Source organism: Cinclus cinclus, chromosome 22, assembly GCF_963662255.1.
Source record: "Cinclus cinclus chromosome 22, bCinCin1.1, whole genome shotgun sequence".
Taxonomy (NCBI): Eukaryota; Metazoa; Chordata; class Aves; order Passeriformes; family Cinclidae; genus Cinclus; species Cinclus cinclus.
Genome location: NC_085067.1, coordinates 10,643,415 through 10,665,018, shown reverse-complemented (window position 1 = coordinate 10,665,018; position 21,604 = coordinate 10,643,415). Strand labels below are relative to the sequence as shown.

Sequence of the window (21,604 nt, the reverse complement as noted above, 5' to 3'; positions counted from 1 at the left end):
GCAAGGCTTTGGGAAACCTGCAGGCAACTGATGCCAACAAATAAACTCAGAACCATTGGAACATTTAAAGGCCACAGAGCTGCTCCCAGGGCTGGAGACCTTCTGCTCTGGAGCCAGGCTGGGATACATTGTGGTGTTCACCTGGAGGAGAAAAGGTTCCAGGGGATACCTCAGAGCCCCTTCCAGTGCCTGAAGGAGCTCCAAGAGAGCTGGAGAGGGACTTGGCACAAGGGACATAGAGACAGGACAAGGGAGAATGGTCCTTCTCACTGCCAGAGGGCAGGGCTAGACAGGATATTGGGAAGGAATTGTTCCCTGTGAGAGTGGGCAGGCCCTGGCACAGGGTGCCCAGAGAAGCTGTGGCTGCCCCTGGATCCCTGGAGGTGTCCAAGGCCAGGCTGGACAGCATTTGGAACAGCCTGGGATAGAGGAAGGTGTCCCTGCCCATGACAGGGGGTGGAACAGGATGAGCTTCAAGGTCTCTTCCACAAACCATTCCAAGATTCTGTAATACTGGATTTACAGCAGAAGGAATGAGCATCAGAAACAGGCTGCCCTGCACTAAGTAGAGAGAGGTTTATTTTTTTTCCCCAAAAGCAGGATACTTTGTTCCCTGGTTTCTGCTTCCCTGCCACTCCATGATCTCCAACAATTTCCAGTGTAATCACAGGTCATTCCCAAGCCCTGCACTTACATAGTAGAATCCATCATCATCCATGGACCCAAAGACAGTGATAACATCCCCAGCACTGAAGGTCAGTTCAGCCTGCAAAGAGCCAGAGAACAGAGGTTAGAGGAGAAGCACTGCCTGGAATTTCTCACCAGGAACACAGGCTAACCCCGGCTTCTTGCCTAGTCTCACTCCAAGGGAGGGAGCCCACTGTGTTTAGTCTCACTGGACCAAGATGCAGGAGGGAAACTGAAGGGGGTAAACTCTGGAATTCACTGCTAGGAAAGCATTACATAAATTTAGAAAAGAGCAAAGCCCATTTTTAAACCAATTTTAGTAGGGTTTCAAAATAGTATCTACCACCTGCTCTGGAAAGGTGCACTGAGGACAAGCTCAGCAAGCACCAGAAATACCTTCAATTTCTTGAAATATGATTACAAATCCTGTTCCCTTGGATGAACCTGTTCTGTATGCAGCACTCGGGGATTAGTCACTAGCAGGAATGCATACAAACAGGGAAGTTTAACCTAGACACAGAACAGGAGCACAGCACACAGTGACCCTTTGGTGTCACACCCTCTGTCCTGTTAGATAGCCCAGCACATGCTCCATGGGGCACAAGGGTACAGACAAAAGCATCACCAGTCTCTTTTAATGGAAAAAGCTGCCCAGTGGAAGCTCCAAACAGGTCGAGTCCTGCTCAGGACACTCTGGCACTTCACAAACGTCAGCTGGAAGGGATCTACTTCCAATATATTTACCATATTATATCCCTAGTCCTCAATTTAATCTCATGAGGCTGCAGGTCGCTCCTGTGGGGCATCTCCCACAGAACTCTACCAGCTTGCTTCTCTAATTTGAGCTCTTGTCCAAAAAAAGTTCTATAAAACCAAATCACTGCAAAAAGTACAGCCATCTCCTCAGTGACAAAGGTTCAGAAGTGTTCAGTGGCTGGATATATGCTCACATTGTGTCTCTCCCAAGATATTCCATCATCCCTAAAACACTCTATCCTCAGCTGCATTTCTCTGGGCAGAAGAGACAGTTTGGGAGGCAACCATTCCCTGAACTGTGCCCTCTGTTGGCCAGACACTCCTTTGTGGATGAAGGGAAAGGATGTGAATCCAAACCCTGTGTTTATATTTGCACAGTGCTAACACAGCTAACACAGCTTGGAGGAACAGAGAACAGAAAATGTGCTCATCTCTTTTTGCAGAAAGGATTCTGCATTGCCATCTTTCTACCTGGAACAGACTTATCCACAAAATTATCGTTTGGATCGTATCCTTTACTGTTCAGATTTTATCTCTTCCTATTCCTGGAACTGTCCAAGGCCAGGTTGGAAGGGGCTTGGAGCAACCTGGTCTAGTGGAAGGTGTCCCTGCTCATGGCAGGGGGTGGGTTGAGATGGGCTTTAAGATCTCTTCAACCCAACCCATTCCATGATCCTGTGATTCTATATATAGGAATTGCTTGAAAACAAGAACTTCACAACCTAGTCCATTAAAATGGAGCTAAATCTTTTTGCTTGAACGAAGACCTACACAGATACTTAACACAAAAGTCATGCTCAAATTAAGTGTCAAAAGTGCTTTCAAACCCTTAAGCAGGTTTTTCCTTTTCCCAGGTTTTTCTTGGATCAGTTGCTACCAGTAGGAGCTGCTTCCTCCCACCCCAGATCTGCTCAGTCCTGTCTGATGACTAAAGGATGCAATGAATACTCACACAGTTTCACTGGGCCTCTGGTTCGACCAAAGTGCTGAGTGTCTTGGGAGAGAAGGAAAAAAGGAGATAGGAAGAAAAAACCTCTGGAAAGAGGGAAGCAGCTGGTGGTTACCTCCACATCTGTATTCGGAGAGCTCTCCTTAGGGTTGTAGTCGAAGGCAGCCACCATCCTGCGAGGAGTCAGCAGCTCTGCTTCAATGTCTTTATGTTTCTGTCCTGCAGGAGAAAAAGAAAATATTCTTAGATGGAAATACTAGGATAAAATCCCAAATCACAGCAACTCCTTCACCATTCTTGTAGTGGTCTGAGCAAAAAGAATACTGGGGGATACTGAGTGGAGAGAGACCTTAGTGGCATTTGGTAAAGCAGTTTTCCGATCATCATCATCATCATCTCCTAAGCACAGAAGTGGGGACATCCCCTCATCCCGGTGCTCTGTCTATAGCACAGGAATGTTCTATTTTACATTTCCTACTTACACACACACACACAAACACACACACATATATATATACATACACACACAGAGGATAGCTGTCTCTTTTCAGTGTCTTGAAAGACATTTCTTTTCCCACTACACAGTGTTCTGCTACTAAGCTATATAATTTATCCTCCAAGGGCCAGGGACCAGGACACAGGGAAGTGCAGGCTCTGCCATCCACAATCTCCTGCCTGCCCAGACTCATTACCTACAGACCTACCCTGATCCTACAAAAGCCAAGTCTGTTGCTACAGACAACACACATTAATGGATTTAACTCTGCTTTGGGTCAGCCCAGGATGGGCTGGCAAAGGGTTTTCAGACTTGGCCTCTCTGAATATCAACAGAGGATGCATCTCAGCAGAGGGAGCACCCTCTCAGTGTCCTTTGGATCGCAGGGACTACAGTGTGTGTTAAGTGAGAGATTGCCCTGCTCCTCCCACAGCACAATAACAGTTGTGCTCCCCCTGTAAGCACCCCCTGCTCAACCAAAGCATTCTGCACCCACCACTAAACAAAAAGAACTAAAACGTTTTGTTACAATGCTTTGTGACACAGGATGTCACACTGGCCCTTGACCACAGAACAGATCTGTAATTTGATCATGCATGACCTACTCCCTAGTAAAAACACTTCTCACCTGGCTGAGACCTGTACTCCTGTTTGTCCAGCCCTGCTGGGAGAAGAAAATGCCTTATCATTAAGAGCCCATCTCCAACAGTGACCACACGACACAACTGAAACAGTAAAAAGAACACCAAGACAGCAAACAACAGAAGCAAACCGTTCGTGCAACTCAAAATCTACATCAGTAACCAGGACTCAGGAACGTAACAAGAAGCAGAAGTCAAGTTCCAAACTATAAAAGACATCACTGTTGTTAAAAACTTAACACCACCACAGGGATGGGCTCTCATTCCACTTCCTAGCAGTCGTACAAACATCTGAGGGTCCTGAAAGCAAGTAGTAAAAATTCAATGCAGTCTGTAATCCTACAGCAAAAGCCAAAGAGGAAGCAGTGGGTGACACAGACCTTTTTTGGAGCGTCTGGGTTTTGGAGGAGGGACAGTTTGGCGGCGTGGAGGTGGAGAAAATGTGCCATTTCCTTAATAAAAAACACCAAAAAAGCAAATAAATAGACAAGAGAAACAGACAGTGAATGGAAAGTGAGAAGCATCTTGAATAGTGAATAGGGGACAGAGGAGATGACATGCCTCCCCTGGGAGGCCGACAACTGGGAAAAACCCTCTGGGCCTCATATGTGGACTCAGATGATGCATGATCCACATCCCAAATACATAAGAGAAAACCACTGTACTTATGCCTTTTAGCCACTTCACAGCAGACAAGACTTTGCTGCTCCTTAGCTTTCAGAAATAGCACCATAAAATAAAACCCTGTACCATTAACTCCTGAAAAATCCCAGGTCTCTAGTTAAAGCTTCTGCACTGAGCAGTCAGGACTGGATGAAATCCCAAACGAACCTGTGGAGTTCCCAGACCAACCCCTTCAAAGCATTTTCTTAGCTACAAGGCTGTGATATGGGTTTATGGCAGCAGGAAAACAGCAGAGGTACAGCCAGCCCAACTGCCAAGGAATCAGAGAATAACTATGATTGGAAAAAGACCTTTAAGACCATCAGGTCCAACTTGCACTGGCTGTCCCCTCCTGTCAGGGAGTTGTGCAGAGCCACAGGGTACCCCTGAGCCTCCTTTTCCCCAGCCTGAGTCCCTTTCCTAGCTCCCTCAGCTGCTCCTGGGGCTCCAGACCTTCCCCAGCTCTATTTTCTTCCCTGGGCACACTCCAGCCCCTCAGTGTCCTTGCCAAGAGGGGCCCAGAACTGCCCCAAGGATTTGAGGTGCATCCCCATCAGTGCCAAACCTACAGTCCCTCCCTGCGCACACATCTTATTGACTGCCACCATCTTCCTCAAAACTTTCAAACCCATCATGTTTAATGAAGTCTAGAGCTATTAAAATCCTTTACTCTTCCAAGACTATGCAGTGGGGTAGGGCAGAGAGAGAGCCTTGTGTATCCACCAAGGGACACAGGCCACCAGAGGCATACAGCCATCTCTGGCATACACACAGGAGAAAGAACATGGATGGGAAAAACACCTTACTCAAATCTCCTCTCTTCAGACATGGGAGAGGCCAAAGAACTCTCAAAGAAATAACACAGTGAAAGTACCAAGCTCCTTCAATCCCTGTGCTCCTCAGGATCAACTTTCCAGGGACCAAAATTTAGGAGCTGGGCATTGCCAGCCCCTCAGAATTATAGAATGGTATGGGTGGGAAGGGACCTTACAGGTCTGTTAGAGCTGGATACTGGGTCTCCCTCCACAGAAACAGGAACAAACTGGATTGCTCCTTTTTTTCTTGAGTCTTCTTATTTTTAGGCTGATTTGGGTTTTTTTTCCAGCTCAGTTCATGTCAGGACTTACCTGTGCCATTACCAACACTTGTGCTGTTTATCACTGCTGACCTGGCAGGAAAACAGACCAGCCAAACCAGGAATATCCTGGTGTTTTAACAAGTGGAGCAGATCCAACAACTTGCACTGGCAGCAGAGGGTGCACAGAGGAGTGCAGGGTGAGAGGTGGGAGCTATGAGAGACAGGCACTGGGACACCAGTATTCACAGCAGGGGCAGCTTACAAGCACTGAGCCTGACTCAGCCTGAGTTGTCCTGGCTGCACATCCCAGGGCTGCTCCCTCTCCTCTCTGAGTACATGAGTAGGAAGGAACAGGAAAGCCTCTGCAGTGCACAAAGCACTGACAACATAATTCAGGGATTAAGGAAGGAGGAACCAACCAGGTCTCCTTGTACACTCCTGTCTGCCTCACACACCTTTCCTCCCCCTTCCCCATCTCCATTCCCAAGACACAAAATTCTCTCACCCAAGAGCAGGGTCATCCCAAGAGTTCAGTCACAGGCTTTCAAAACAAAGGAGAAACAGAGTGAAGGCTCAAGTTTGCATACTTCAGCTGCTTTTCAAACGCTGCTGTTTCCCTGTCCATAGCAAGGCTCAGCTTAACTTTGTGCTGAATTCACACACCTCAAGCCAAGGAGCAGCTGCAGCAGCTGCAAATGCTGCAGTGGAATGAGGGATGAACTGAGAGCTTGGAACCCCCACATCCTGCCAGTTCCCCCTGCTGTGGAGCAGCCACTAAACCAGGCTGCAGATCCAGGGACAGCCCTCCAGACGGGTTTGGTGGCTGCACTGGCCACACATGACGGCAGGGCTGAGCTTCCAACATTCCAGCAAAGAGCTACAGGAGCAGGGCACACACACATACACACACAGTACCTGAGCTCTCCACGTCTGCAGGTAGGAACCCCTGCTTTAGGAGCTGCTGCTTGAGCTCACTGCTCTCCACAGGGACTTCTGACACCATGTTGCATGGAATATATCCCTCCCTTCCAGCACATTCCCCCCTGTAAAAACCATCAGCATCCTTGTCTCCACAAACCTGCAAAAGGAAATAGACTGTTTATGCTGCAGGGACTGAGCTGCACAGAGAAAGAATAATGGAATATCCTGAGTTGGAAGAGACCCACAAGGATCATCCAGTCCAGCCCCCCTGGCCCTGCACAGACATCCCAACAATCCCTCCCTGTCCAAACGCTCCTGGAGCTCTGTCAGCCTCAGTGCAGTGCTCATTCCCTGGAGAGTCTGGGCAGTGCCCAGCACCCTCTGGGGGAAGAACCTTTCCCTGATATCCCAACTAACCATCCCTGATACAGCTCCAGCCATTCCATAAGGTCAGAAGAAAGAAGATACAGCATCTGCCCTTCTACTTCCCTTGTGAGGAAGCTGCAGACCTCCCAAGATTTATGCTGCCCCTGGAAGACCAGACAGATCCATAGAGTAGATGTTCACTACGTTCTTACTTTCAGGATCTGCCCCTCCTTAAATGGGAGCTCCTCTTCTGCTGCATCAGGGTTAGGGGACATGGAGACAGGATCATAGTCAAAGAGAGCCACAAAGATTCGAATGCCATCATCTTTGGCAGAGCTCTCGGGAGCAGTGCTCCTTGGAAGGCCTGTGCACAGAGGGAACAATAGCAGAGAGAATGTCAGCCCTGCCCGGGCACTGCCTGCCAGCCTCTCCCCAGCCATCTGCAGGAGCTTCCATCTCTCCCGCTGCCCACCTCTCTCTCCCTGTTCCTGCTCACCTGGACTAGAGAGCAAAGGTTTCTGCATTTGGCTTCTTCTTATGCTCTTGCTCAGTCTCCTGCTAGGAGCTTGCCAGGCAGCTGTACAAGGTGGCTCCGGGCACCTGGAATCTTTGTAACTCGATGCCTGCAAGTGGAACCACCAGAGAATTAGTAGCAGCCTCTGCCCTCCAACTCCCTGAACAGTGCTCAACCCAAATGCACTCCACAAAGAGCAGTGCATCCAAATGCAACATTCCTCTTCAGAGACTCTAGAGCTGGAAAGACCAAGGGAGTTGAAAAACAGAACTGAGGACAGGCAGGCACCCTGCCAGATACCAGTGACAATTGCTTTGGTGAGGGTGAAGATGCAGGAAAGGGCATTTCAAGGGGAGCCAATAATGGCATTGCAGTCAGCATTTACACAAAGCTTCCACCAATCAGCTTATTGCACCACGGATTTTCATTTGGGTCCCACAGCCTCCTGCCATGGGGAGGAAGACCCAGTGTGAAAAGGAATACTGCATCGGTGACACTTGGTCAGGCAGCAGGAAAAGCAGAAGCAGCTACTACAAGAAAAGCCATGGAGCAGCAGAGAACTACAGAATCTCTTAGATATTCTTCCAGACAATCCTAGAGGAGGGTCCTTTCTCTGGACAACACTGAACAAAGCAAGATACAGGCAAGGCCAGGGAAGCAGAGGGAAGCCAGCACCACTGCAAGCTGCTTCAAAGCCAGAATAGGAAAAGTCACCCAACCCTTTTGTGCAAGGAGATGCTACGTATCCCCTTCGAAGAATGTTCGAACCTCCTTCTCCAGCCAGGTGACTTACAGTCCAGCTTCCAGCCCTGTTCCTCAGAACTGCTTTCACACCTTGGGGCTTCCTTCTCCTGGCAGAAAAATCGTAGGTGCCGGCTCGGAGACCCAGCCCACTCTGTGCCCTGCTCTTCCATCATCTCCAGCCTGGTCAGGTGCCTTCTGCCACCCAGGTGGGCAACCTCAGACTGACTGGAGCAATCACTCCAGTCCCCCTGGAAGCTCTGGGACCTCTCTGGCCACAGCCTGCTCTCTGGGGAGGATGCACAGGTTGAATCCTGATCATCTTCAGAGTCATATTCGATGTCTATTTCCAGGCTCCTGGGGCAGTGCGTTGCCATCACAGCAGGTTCTGCCCTCCCTGTTTCCACTGCTCTTGGGGCTTTTTTCCTTAAGGTGCCTTGTCTGGCCCGGCTGTACAAATCCAACCCCTCCTTCCCACCGGCACTGCTGACAATATTCAGCTCCTCCCTGAGACTGGGAGCTCTGTATAACCCACTCCCCATCTGGCTGCAGTTGCTCAGCAGACGACTGCAGTGCTCTGTTAGATCACTCTGCCTTTTCCTACTTAACTCAGGCCGACTCCGGATCTTCTCTTGATAATTATTTCCCTTCTTCTTGCTCCAAGAGGGACTTGTCCCACTCCCAGAATTTGGATCGTTCTCCTGATAGCACCAGTTCCAGTGTACCTTCTTTTGACTGCAAGCCAGCTGGCCAAAAGCAGGATTTGCATGGTCAGCATCCACTCTGCTCTCCTTAGCGCCATGCTCTCCTTGCGGCATCTGAGCAGACACATCCATGGAGGTGTTATTCTCATCTTCCTTTAGAAATGACTCCTTGCTGTTGGGTGGTTTCTCTGTTCTTCCTGAATGGTAGGTTTGAGTTTCCAAGGAGTCATGAGGGTCTATCTTTTCTTCTGTAACACCCTTCTCATCCTCATCGTCATCCTCATCCTCAGTCACTTCAGGGATGCTGAACAACTTCTTGCTGTGGTTCTTCTGAAGCGGGAGCTCCAGGATCCTCTCCAGAATCTCCTCATCGCTGTCAGTATCACAAAGATCCATCTGTACCCAGACCCCGAGAAAAGCCACAGCCAGGACAAGCAAAGGAAAGAAGAGAGGAAATAAACATTAAAACAAGAGACAAAGTGACCCTGATTCCCTCCCAGCAGAGCAGGATGAAGCCGTGGCTGCAGCAAAGCAAGGGGAGGGAGTAGAGGGAGCAATGGATCTTCTGGCAAAAGCAATCACATGAACCAGCAACGTGGTGGGAAGCGAGGAAGGTAAATGCATGGAATAGCTCCCTCCCAGCCTCTCCTGTACACACACAGCTACCTGCAGCACCTCTCATCCTGCCACAGGAATGATCCCCCATGGCTTGGCACCCTCGGGGTGGGATGGGGCAGGAGAAGCACCAATCCCTCCACAGCAGAGCTGAATGGGGTCTTCTGTCCACAGGGCTGAGCCACAGCCCGTGCTCACCCACAGAGCCATGGGTCCCCCTTAGCTCTGTACTCTCCCTGGAGCACAGGGAATAGCCCTTGGAAATGTTGCTGCCTGGCCCCTTCCCATCTCCTAGCAAAGTACAGCCCTACTGCAAATTCCTGCCTGCAAATCCAGGAGCTCCCACAAAAACAAAGGAAAACCCTTTAACTCAAAGGGCCACACAGACACATGTGTCATACTTGCAGATGGGTGAGAGCCTACCAGGTTACAGAAAATTCTGGGGACAACACTGCTGAATTTTAAAATTTATTGTGTACCAACCGTAGAATTTATGGGTTTATTTCTTATTACATTAGCACCAACATAAAAGGCAAAATCCCAGGTTCATTGTGTCATTTTGGTAGGAAGGTGGTCTCTTGTTCAACCTCCCTGACAAATTCTATCATGTGCTCTAAAGGCACTTACAAATAGCTTACAAAGAATGTGTAGCTATTCGTGTTTTAAACTACAGTCATGAGCAGGTCTGTTCAGAGATAATTAAAAACTGAATCACTGTGGGGGAGAAACAAGGGCAGTTGCAAGCCATCTACTGATAGTTCTAAGCTCTATAGCTTTTTCCAAGCAAAACTTAGTCTTGAATTGTATTTAGAACTGTCTGAATGCGCCTCCAGATCTCCAGTTCAGTCTCCTAATTGCAGGACTGTTGCCAAAACTAAATCCATGTCTTTCCTTAGATGAGGTTTGAAAACACCAAAGAATGGAGATCCTGAACCCTCTGGGGACCAGTCCCAGGGCTGCACTGCCCTCCTGGGAACAAGGTTTGAACTCATCTCCAACATGAACATCACAAACAGCAGCTCATGATTTCTGCCTCTTTTAATATATCATCTCCCAGAAACAAGACAACTTTGGCTCTCATCCTTTTAACCATCACACAAATAGTTACAGGCAGTTAAAAAATCTCCCACTCAAACTCCTCTAGGCCAAAAACCTCTCAATTTTCTCTAACTCACAGAACACATGCTCAAGGCTCTTGCCTTGTTAGCACCAATTAGGAATATGGAGAATTCATAAATACAACCAAAAATTAAGTTCAGTAAGACTTCATTTAGCTGTTTGCAAAGTTGTGGCCTCTGCTTTTGAGTTTTAATGTAATAAACAGTTTCAGCAATTAGACAACTTATTTGAGGGTAAACATTTTAAAAGCAGCATCTTTCCATGTTCTCATCCTCTGGATCATGAAAGAATTGGCTGAGGAGTCTTGAGGTAACAGAAAATTTAGTTAAATATGCAGAATCCTAGAAAACAGCCTTATTCCAGTCACATCCCCTTCAATCCATAAGGCAGTAATGGGAACTCTGTGCTCTAAAGCTTCCTGCCCTTCATGTCCTCTCCCAATTCAGCATGTTGTCACCCTCACTCTGTCACTGCCAGCAAAGAAAACAATCATTTTATCCAGACAAGAAGCACCAGTTTGTTCAGCTCAACAGGACATGAGCAGCATTTTGGTGTTTCTTTTCAGAAAAAAGCCCAACCAAATAAAAACATTAAGGCAAATAGAACACAGAGGGGAAAAAAGAAAAACCCAACAACAAAAACAAAGAATAGTATTCTTGATTGTTCTTATTTCCATCTTTCTCTTTCCAGGAAACTTGTTTTTCTTCTATTTTTTCCCAGTCCAATCCCAACAACTGGAAGCCCTTCCAAAACCTCCAGAGGCAGCTACAGCCTCTCCAGCCACCAGGCTCTCCTGGGGCTCCTGATCTGCTGCACTGCAGGTCCAATTCCTCACCTGGGAAGCTGAAGACCCTTCAGAAGGAGAAGAGGAAATTTACTCCAGAGCCACTACATTGTCTGATACCATTCAGTGCTCACCAGTCCCAGCCCTGCAGATCAGCAGCCACACAGGGCACCATCAACTACAGATGTTCTTAGGCCACATGAAAAATTGAAGAGAGGTGCTTTCTTGCCATCCAGACATATCAGATTTCCTGCAAAGGTTTTCAATTCTCCAGTCTCTCACCCTCAGCGTTTTCTCTCATGAACATTCATCCTAACTGCTGTACTCTGTATGGTTACACACCAGTTCCAGGTCATGCAGCTGGAATCACATTCCCACAGATGCATTCAGACCAGATTTAACTCTCTGAGCATGAATTAAGCTGGTCACTCACAACTCAGCTCAGGCAGGATTTCATCCCTTGCAGCATTTGAATGGCAAAGCCACAACTCTGCTCCTACATGCCATCCCTGGCTACAGAAAGCATCAAGGCCTAAGCCAAATTATCATGGAATCAGGGAATATCCTGAGGTGAAAGGGACCCACAAGGATTGAGGCCAATGCCTGGCCCTGCACAGGACACCCCAACAATCCCATCCTGTCCCTGAGAGGGTTGACTGTTCCCTGTTTACTATCTGATTTGAGAACTCAATCAATACCATTGATTTTAACCCTGGATTTTAAACATCACACCACACTGCGTGTTTTTCCAACTAATTAAACCCTGGCTTGATTCATTTAAACAAACACCCTTCCCTCTCCCAAACAACTTGTGTTCTGACTACCTTGAGCCAACACAGGGAGTAAAAGCAGAGCAGCAGGACCTCCTCCTGTGAGTTGATGGCATGGGATGGCTGCACTAGCACTCCCTACAAGCAGCACTTGGGACAAGTTACCTTTTCCCCATTCTCCTGGGAATACAGCCCTCTCTGGTCCCATTTTTTCTCCTCCAGAGCTTCTGAAGACAGCTCATCTTCTTCCTCCTCTTCCAAAATATCTGAAAGGTCAGAACTGCGGTTGTGCTCAGTGAAAAGGGTCAACTGTCGGTGGCTCATTTCTGACAGCTTTTCTTCCTGCTGTTGAAAAGCAAAACACATTTTCTCAGTTCTCCCAGGCTCTATTTCAGCAACAAAGGAGCATTTTTCCTTTCTCTGAGCACATACACATCTCAGGTGTGGTAGGAATTGAAGTGGGCAGCACCCGAGGGAGTGACTGGCATGCATGGACACACACAGCCGACAGCCTCACTTCACAGCCTGCAGAACAGCACTGCCTAAGGCTGGAAAACTCAGGAGATCAAGTACGGTTCACATCCCTCCATGGGCACACACATTCAAGCAAGGTTAAACAAACCTCTCTTTTCACTCTGGACGTTTCTTTCATCACCTCCTTGCCAGGAGACAACCTCAGGAAGTCCTGGCAGCTGTTCCCACTTGCGTTTCCATCTGGGAAAGTGTCCTGTGTGCCCCCAGCCTGCCCGGGGGAGGACGGAGTCTCTGGGTTCAGGTGCTTCTCTGCCTCTCTCTCAGTGTCAGCACTGGCACCTCTGGGTGCCTCCTTCACAGAGCACACGTGGCAAGTTTCTGTTTGGAGCTTCACCCCGCTGTCATTCTGGCTTCCCAGCTCCAGTTCTTTGGTTCTTGGTTGCTCCATCTGGGAAACAAACCAACAGTGAAATCAAGGGGAGGCTTCTCAGACTACTTACACACAAAAATGGAGTCTTATCACCACAAACTCTTTGACCCTCTGATGTGTTCTCTGTTCGTAGGCATATCAGTATTTTGGCAGGCCAACTTGCAGATGGGAATGTTGGCCAGCCCTGGAACAAACCCCTCCCCATCCTCGGGTCCCAGGAGATGCACAGTGTCTGCAGCTCAGCAAAGGCCCACAAGGGTATTGATAGTAACAAGTTTCAGGGCAGCAAGAAGAGCCCAAGCTATACAGCATGATCATTTCCCAATGTCGTCTTCTAGAGGAACGGCACAGAATGGCATGTTGGGTTGACCTGGAGATGAGGACACTACTCCAGGGCTTCCTGGGGTGTGAAGAAAAGGGGAATTAAAGAATAATAATATACACAGAGAGTACAACAAGCTCCTGATTAGGTCACCTAGTGAGAATTAAAGAAAGTCTTCATCTGTTTTCCAACCAGTCCAAGAAAACCTCTGGGAGATGGAGGAATGGAGCTTCAGAAACCAGAAGGGTAAGGCAGGTGGGCCTTCATCAACAACCTCTTTCTCTAACCAAGGGAGACTCCCTGCATTTTGCAATGGAGGACAACCTTGTCCTTATGTACCAGGCACACTTTGAACACACTGAAGGATCAGAGCCCAGGGACATAGAGACATTGCAGTGTCAAGCTTCTCAATGTCCCCTGGGCTCAGACAAAAGCCAGCCAGCCATGATCTCATGTCTAATCTCACAGCTCAGATTTCCTGCCCTGTTTCCCTTTGCTGACAGCCAAGTGAAGAGACACACCTCAAGTGAGAAGGATGATTTGCATCCTGGGAGCATCCATTTCACTCCTCTCAACAAGGGAGGCAAAGCAACTACCACAGTGTAGCCATCTACACCAGACATCTGAATGTCTGGAGGCAACAATGCCGGAAACAGGTGAAGTCCAGTAAGAGGCTCACAGAAAAGCAAGGAAATCTGGGCTGGAACTGAATCCACCGGCTGAGACATCATTCTCATAGAAGCCTCCTGGCACACCACAAACATTTGAAGCTGGGGAAAAATCCACAAGGACAGTCCTCATTCCAGGAAGTATTCAAGGCCAAGTTGGATGGGGCTTGGAGCAGCCTCGCCTAGTGGAAGGTGTCCCTGTCATGCACCAGATGATTTTTAATGTGCCTTCAAACCCCAGCCATTCCATGATTCTATGAGATGCGGGTAAATGAATCCAGCAGTTGACCCAAAGTACTTTGAGTTGCAAATGACCAGGAGTTATCACTGAAATTTTGGACTCAACATCTCAGTTGCTTTGGGTACTGAGCTGGCCTTTGGGCTTGAGCCCACCATGCTGCTGTTGCTTCAGCAATTCTAAGAAGTCTCAGCCTAACTCTGAGCCTTCACAGCATCACACTGCCATGATTAATAAAGCTGAGCTGAATTTAACAGTTTGAAGCACTCCCATGAGTTCTGATGTCAAAAATCAGAATGGGAAATAGATCCTTTTCCCTGATTAAATACATCCCACACCAGAAGTGCCCACTTCTCCATGGTCACAGAGCAATCATTCATAATCATTATACAGCTCTCAGACATCCTCACCTCTGTCCTAGAACTCCAAAAGCACTCAACCAACCTACTGGGAATTCCACTGGGAATTTCACTCACCCACTGGGAACTCCAAATAGCCAACTGTCAGAACAGTTTGCCAGTTCTGCAGCCATGTCTGTCTTGCTCTGCCATCCACTAAGGTGCTCTACCACTGTCTTGTACAAACCCACCATCAGACTGGAGAAGACAGAGAGCACAAGACAGAGAGCACAGCAATGACAGACTAACACGGGAACATCCTTTTAACCTTTCAATTCTGCAAATTCTTCCTTTCCTCACTCTGTTCCTCATCTGCCAGCAAACAGAATCAAGAGGTGAGCTGCATCCTCCAAGTACACAACAGCAGCCAAAACTCCCTGACAGTTTGCCACCGCTGGACCCAAAGACAACACTGAGTCACAGAAAGGTGCTCAGAGGCATATTGTACCACTCCCCAGAAAGGAGCCACTGTCCTTCCCTGCACACCTGGCACTGGGCAGTAGATGTAAGCACTTACCTGCACCTCTGTCCCTTGAGCCAGCTGTTGTAAACCCAGCTCCTGGGAAGGGCCGGGCTCCATGCCCTGCCCTGGGAGCACTGTGCCAGCCTGCTGGGGAGGAACACTCAGGCATTTCTTATCTCCCACAGTGTCTGACCCCTGTGGGGAAGTGGCTGAAGCCAAGGAAGCACTAGGGGAGAGGAGGTGTGGCAGGAAAGAGGCTTTCTCTGTCAGGGGCCTTGCTGAGCCGACAGGACTGAAGGAGAGACCAGCCAATTTGTCATCTGAGCTCTCAGCAGGAATCTTCTGTCGGAGCAGGAGCGCAGGTGTGTGCTGTGGGCTGCGAGAAGGCATCGAGGCCCTAGGGCCCCCCCGGAGCAGTCTGAAGGGGACAGTGGTGCACACAGGGGAAGTGCAGTGGGAGGATCGCAGCAGGACTGAGGAAATCTGGGCTGGAACTGAATCCACGGACTCCCCATACTGAGACATCGTCCTAACAGAAACCTCACGGCACACCTTGAACATCTGAAGCTGGGACAAGTCCACCAGGACACTCCCAGCTGTTGGAGAAGTAACTTCTATCACCTGCAGGCAAAATAACAGGAAATAATTATTTATTGTGCACAGCTCAGCCCTTCTGAGTAGAACAATTCCCAACCAGAAGTTAAGACAGAACCCAAAGCTCTGGAGAGCAGTGGTGAAAAATTCCCACCCTTCTGCACAGTATCTGGGAAGAAAGAACAGTTAAAGAGAAATCTGAGAAACTGAATAGTCTACAAAATATGAATATATTCACTCCGACTCCACATTTTAACCCTCCTTGTTTTCTCAGCTTTAAAAAGCTTTTCCCTTTTTTAGGCCACTCTTTTGAGTACCTTCCCAGACTCAACTTTTTTCACTTGTGAAGAGGAAAAAGCATTTCCATGACAAAAGAGCAATTATCCAACACAGCATCATTCTGTTTTGCACTGTGCGCTTTCAAACAACATCATGTGTGCACAAGACCATAGTACACTTTTAATGCAGAATATCCTTGGATGTTCTGTATCACTAACAGTACTGAACCCTGGAGTGTTTGTCTGTTAAAACCATGGAATGGTTTGGGTTGGAAGGGGCCTTAAAAATCATCTCGTTCCAGCCCTGTTACGGGCAGGGACACCTTCCACTTGGAGAACCCCTGGTTGCTTCAAGTCCTGTCCAACCAGGCCTGGGACACTGTCAGGGCTGGGACAGCCAAAGCCCCTCCGGACAATCTGTAGCAGGGCCTCCCCACCCACACAGGGAACAATTCCTTCCCAACATCCCATCCAGCCCTGCCCTTTGGCAGTGGGAAGACATTCCCTGTCCTGTCCCTCCATGCCTTGTCCCCAGTCCCTCGCCAGCTCTCCTGGAGCCCATTTATGTCCTAGAAGGGGGCTCTGAGCTCTCCCTGGAGGCTTCTCTTCTCCAGGTGAGCACCCCCAGCTCTACCAGCCTGGCTCCACAGCAGAGGGGCTACAGCCCTTGAAGCATCTCCATGGCCTCTTCTGGACTCAGCCCAGCAGCTCCACATCCCTCTGATGTTGGGGGACCCAGAGCTGGAGGCAGTTCTGCAGGTGGGGTCTCACCTAAGCATGGCAGATGGGCAGATCCCACCTCATCCCTTCTGCCCATGCCGTGCGGATGACAAGTTTATGTTGGATCACTACACCTCACTCCTCACATTGAGAGAAAGCCCCATGTGGTGGCTGTGTACTTGTCCTTCTGCTCTGTCCACACCCTAGGGTCTCATTATTTGCCAAAGGAGAAGGCCAGTGCCTGGGCTGAGCAGAGGAGGCTGTTTTGCTGCTGGAGGGTCCTGCTCCAGGAGCACCTCCAAAACCTGGACAGATGTCTTTTGTGGTGTGGACAACACAGCCCAAGCAATGTCCCTTCTCTGATGTCACTCCTTTCCAGGCCCAGGACTGTCACTGCCTCCTCAAGACATGGAAAACTGGGTCCAGAAGATGTCCTAAGGTCTGACACTTCATGCTACCCCTGCAGCAGACCCAGCATCCCTGCACAGCCAGTACCTTCTGTCCATCTGCATACACAGCATATCCAGTGACCCGGACCCCATTGGAAGATCCCTCAGCATCAATGGTAACAGGTAACCAGCTGATAACCAGGATACCTGGAGAGGGACCAGCTTCTACCTGGACATCCAAAGGAGCATCAGGTGTGCCTATGAGAGACCAAACACAATTTCCTCTTGCTTATCTGGCTACAGCACAAAGCTCAGTCCTGGTTAGAATCAAAGCACAAACTCCCAGACAGACTTGTCCCTGCAGAACTGAACTACAACAGCCAGGCCAGTCCTGGAAAATGATAGACAGAAACAGAGAAAATAAGATGCTCTTGTTCTGTGAAAGTTTAATGCACAGAAAACAGAACTTCGCAAAAGTAGCTGAGGCCAAGATGCAGCAACCCTTGGAGCAAAGTCATGGCCATCCATCTCATCCCTGCCCAACCAGCTGCTCCAACCAGCACAGAGGATGTCTTCCTGAGCAAATGAAAGCAAAAGGGATGATCAAATTTTAAAATAAAGGAAGAAAAACATTAAGACAAAAGAGTGCAGCATCTCAAGCTTTGGGGACCTAATCAACTTTGCTTCCCTTTGCCCCATGCCTTCCCAGCAAAAGGCCAGCACAGCCTCTCCATGTGCAGAGGCCTGCAGTACCTGCTAGAGGGGTAGTGAAGTGTATCACGGCTGAGTCCTGCTCCTGCCCCTTGGGCACCTCTTCCCAAGGAGTTTTCATAGGCCGGGCCTCCAGCTTGGCCACATACTGGGTGCTGGGCTGCAGGTTGTGGAAGGTGTACCAGTACACGCCTGGCTTGGTCACATCACACTCCTGCCCATTGAGATACACCCCATGGCTGTAGTTGCTGTTGCAGGGAAGCCACATGACCTCTGCTGATGTGGCCGTGATGCTTCTGACTTTCAGCATTGTGGGTGCTATGCCAAAATCCTGCCCCACAAAGAAAGTGCAGCGCAGTTTATCAGAGCTGCCGTGCTCCGTCACCGTCTGCACGGACACACGGTAAGCCCTGCTGTGTAAATCCAGCTTTTCTATCACTGCTTTGGTCTGAAGGCCACTTTTCACGTTCTGACGTAGCTCTTCATCCACATAGATGTTGTAGCTTTGTATGTCTGGGCAGCCAGCTGGCAAAAGAGGTGGCTCCCAGCCTACAACTATGCTTCTGGCAAGCTGCTTGATAAGAGTCAGTCTTCTTGGGTAAGGCACTGCTGTGTGACTAACAGGTTCCTCCTGATCTCCTTCTGCTCTGCTGGCCAAAGGACTGATGCTACCCTCTTCAATGGAGAGCTCACTCTTATCTCCACTGCTGGTGCTTGCACTGACCAAACTTTTCTCCTGGTATGAGCTATGGGTGAGATCATTCAGCTCCGGAGGCAGAAACGTCATGAGGTCATCATCTGAAACTCGCTCAACAAAATTGGAGGGGACCAGCCCTCGCCGGCCATCCATCAGCTCCCCTAAACAAAAAACAGGACACCTGTTACCACTGCTTGTGCCATTGAGCCTTCCAGCTCAGCTGTGAGGACTATGGGACAACATCTATGCCAGAGTACAACTGCTCTGCAGTCAGGAGTGGAAAAAACCTCAGGGAGGTTATAACTGGCAATGTTTCCTGATTTCCTAGGGCTTCCCTTGTTAGGTCCCAATGGACACAGTGAGGAAACTCACTGCTCCACACATTTCAGAGCCAACTAAGTAAAAAGCTGGGTGGTGTAATTAGCTAAAGGCCTTCTCCTTCTTCATTATCCCATTCTTTCTCATCACAGCTATTTCACTAACATTTTTAGCCTTCCCAAACTATGCAGATGGATGATTTTTCATCTTCTCCCAGCCATACAGATTTGGGGTTTGCAGTACCCCCTCAAGAGAGTCCATCTTTCCAGCTCTGGCCTTCCTTTTTGCTCCCTCCTTTCTTAAGTTAACTCCTGTACTAAAGGTGTCCCAAAAAGACTTGTGGGGAAAACAGATACACAGCACTTGGTCTGTGCAGACCCATTAAACCACAGATGAGCAGGACATATGGACGGCACTGCCTTCCCCCTTCTAAACTCTACCTACAGCAAATCAACTGAAAGCAGGGAAAGCAGAAAAGGTTAATAAAGAATAACCTTTTTAAACAATAAACAAACAAATAAATTATAAGCTTGGGAATAGAAAGAAAGAAAAATGAGGCAGAACAGTCACAGAGCAAGCAGTGCAACACACATGCATTTGTCTCAGCTCTTGCAAAGCACCTCAGGATATCAGGAACCATTACCCCTTAAGCAAATGGCTCCACAAAGAAACCTCAGCACAAATTTACAGCCCACAAATCTTGGTTTCAATCCCATCCACCTCTTAGTCAACCCCATGTTTGCAAAGACATCAAAACAGAAACACTGTGCAACACCAGTGAGGGTCACAACTGTAGTCTGGGTTGATTACTGTGTCCCTCCTCTGCCAAAAGAGCACGAGGCAATGGAGCCCATCACCAGCTGCAGTTCCCCGTTCACTACAACCACTGGAAAGAGGGAAAGAGCCCATCTGCAGAAGGGGCTGAGCATATTCCTCTCCATGGTGAGGGAGGAATCATATGGAGGTTGAAGCCATTGGGGATGAAACCTGGAACATGCTGAACATAGTGGCAAAATTTCCACTGAAATCATTAGATAAGGATTTCATAGCTTAGACTTAACTTATTTGTAACATAAATAAAGCCACTTCCAACAGGATCCAGTCATCCTTCTAACAAACTGACTTTGGGCAGAAATCCTTTCCCTTGAGGTTTTAAGATCCACTAAATTTCTCTCTTATTTTCTGGAGAGAGGTCAACTCTCCACAGCAGTTCAACCGCATTTCATTTTACTAAAACACACCTTCAAAGAAGCCATCTTCATCCATGTCTCCATAGATGTAAATATATTCTCCAGCAGTCAGCGGAAGCTCTGCCTCTGGATTTTCATTAGGTCCATCAAAAGGATTGTAGCTGAAATATTTACAATTGGAAGACTTAATTTGCATAGGAACTTTCCTAGCAACACATCACAGCTATGATGCTGATAAGCCTTCAATCAATCCACTGGGAATACATCCACTTTGACAAGCAGCAAATTCCACAGACAAAGGTCAAGACTGTAGTTTACATTTAAAAATATTTAATAACCGGTAATTTCTGAAGAGCAGAATAGATGTCTTGTGACATCCAAAGGAAGAGGGATATAAGGATGTTGAAGGGACTGGAGCATCTCTCTGAGGACAGGAGGAGGGAACTGGGCATATTCAGCCTGGAGTCAACAGAATAGAGGACTTTATCAATGCACAGGTGTATTAAGAGTGGGTGCCAAGAGGAGGGGGCTGGATGCTTTCCACTGATGCCCAGCAACTGAAAAGGGGCGGTGGGCACAAACAAACGGAAATTCCACCTGAACCTGAGGCAAAACTTCTTTGAGGTTGAGCAAGCACTGAAAGAGACTGCACAGAGAGGTTGTGGTGTCTCCTCCTGCTCTAACCCCACATTTTAAGCAGCATTCCTAAAACTTCACCAGCAAGAAAATTAGAAATACATTGGCAATATGGCTTGGACTCCAGGCAGTTCTAACCTGCCTACCCAGGAATCCTCAAACTAATCAGAGGATCTCATTTCACAGGAAAATGCCTCATGAAAAACCTTTATCTTTACAAATACCTACTGCCAATTCCTGCTCTTTCTCCCTTAAAAGGGATTTCATCATGCCAAAGCAATGTTTACCTCTCTGTGATCTGACTGAGACCTTATGAACCCAAGACTGACATGAAGATACAAACCACATCTGATGTGCTCCTCACAAGCACAGAATCATTCCTGTTCTTTTCCTCTCAATTCCCAATGAAAAGGCTGAAGGATAGGTAATACACTGAACCATAGCAACTTGGGCTTGACCATGATGACTCAGTGAACAGTAACAGTTATCAAAAAAATTTGGCTTTTTTTTTCTTGTCCTTTAAAAATTACCAGAAGCCAGAAGCATTTTGGCCAAAAATTTCAGGAATTCTAAGCTGAAATTATCTTAATTGTTAGAATAAGATTTCTAGGAGAAAACTTCTTGCACTATTCTGAAAAAAACAGACAATTCAATGAATATGTCAGGTAGAAATAATTTTCAACAGAGAACAATATTCAAAGTTTCACACAGTGCTGTTCACTGAACAGCCACTGAGCTCAATGTGCTTTTATTGAGCTAAGCCTGGATTGCACAGAAAGTACCAGGTCTCAAATCATTCAGTCATGGAATGGTCTGAGTTGGAAGGGACCGTAAAGCTCATTCCACTCCCCGCCATGGGCAGGGACACCTTCTACCACCCCAGGTTGCTCCAAGCTCCATCCAGCCTGGCCTTGGACACTGCCAGGGATCCAGGGGCAACCACAACTTCCCTGGGCACCCTGTGCCAGGGCCTCCCCACCCTCACAGGGAAGGATTTCTTCCCAATATCCCATCTAGCCCTGGCCTCTGGCAGTGGGAAGCCATTCCCTCATCCTGTCACTCCAGGCCTTTGTCCCAAGTCCTTCTTCAGCTCTCCTGGAGCCCAGAGGTCTTCCCAGAGCCTTGTCTTCCCCAGGCTAGACACCCCCAGCTCTCCCAGTGTGAAAATCCCATGGAGAAATACAGGGACAGAGGTCTAACCTACTATTATGCACTCCTAATAGTGGTGAATCCAAGAGAAGATTGTGAAGTAGAGAACTGCGGATAACCTGTGT

At 48.2% G+C, this 21,604-nt stretch overlaps 1 protein-coding gene across 5 annotated transcripts in view; it reads right to left on the bottom strand.

Moving 5' to 3' along the window:
• Nucleotides 1-21,604, bottom strand: part of TSPOAP1 (TSPO associated protein 1) — a 46,838-nt gene that overhangs the window by 8,547 nt on the left and 16,687 nt on the right. For 2 of the 5 annotated variants that reach the window (XM_062507242.1, XM_062507244.1), the window contains 14 exons: nucleotides 19,746-19,855; nucleotides 17,532-18,347; nucleotides 16,885-17,036; nucleotides 14,852-15,418; nucleotides 12,427-12,726; nucleotides 11,970-12,149; nucleotides 7,791-8,912; nucleotides 7,054-7,180; nucleotides 6,770-6,921; nucleotides 6,186-6,348; nucleotides 3,910-3,981; nucleotides 3,517-3,549; nucleotides 2,508-2,611; nucleotides 695-766 (listed from right to left, as the gene is read on the bottom strand). In XM_062507242.1, the coding sequence (XP_062363226.1) occupies nucleotides 695-766; nucleotides 2,508-2,611; nucleotides 3,517-3,549; nucleotides 3,910-3,981; nucleotides 6,186-6,348; nucleotides 6,770-6,921; nucleotides 7,054-7,180; nucleotides 7,791-8,912; nucleotides 11,970-12,149; nucleotides 12,427-12,726; nucleotides 14,852-15,418; nucleotides 16,885-17,036; nucleotides 17,532-18,347; nucleotides 19,746-19,855 (3,970 nt within the window). The remainder of the gene's footprint in view (nucleotides 1-694; nucleotides 767-2,507; nucleotides 2,612-3,516; nucleotides 3,550-3,909; nucleotides 3,982-6,185; nucleotides 6,349-6,769; nucleotides 6,922-7,053; nucleotides 7,181-7,790; nucleotides 8,913-11,969; nucleotides 12,150-12,426; nucleotides 12,727-14,851; nucleotides 15,419-16,884; nucleotides 17,037-17,531; nucleotides 18,348-19,745; nucleotides 19,856-21,604) is intronic. The other 3 variants (XM_062507240.1, XM_062507245.1, XM_062507241.1) reach the window with 3 other exon arrangements.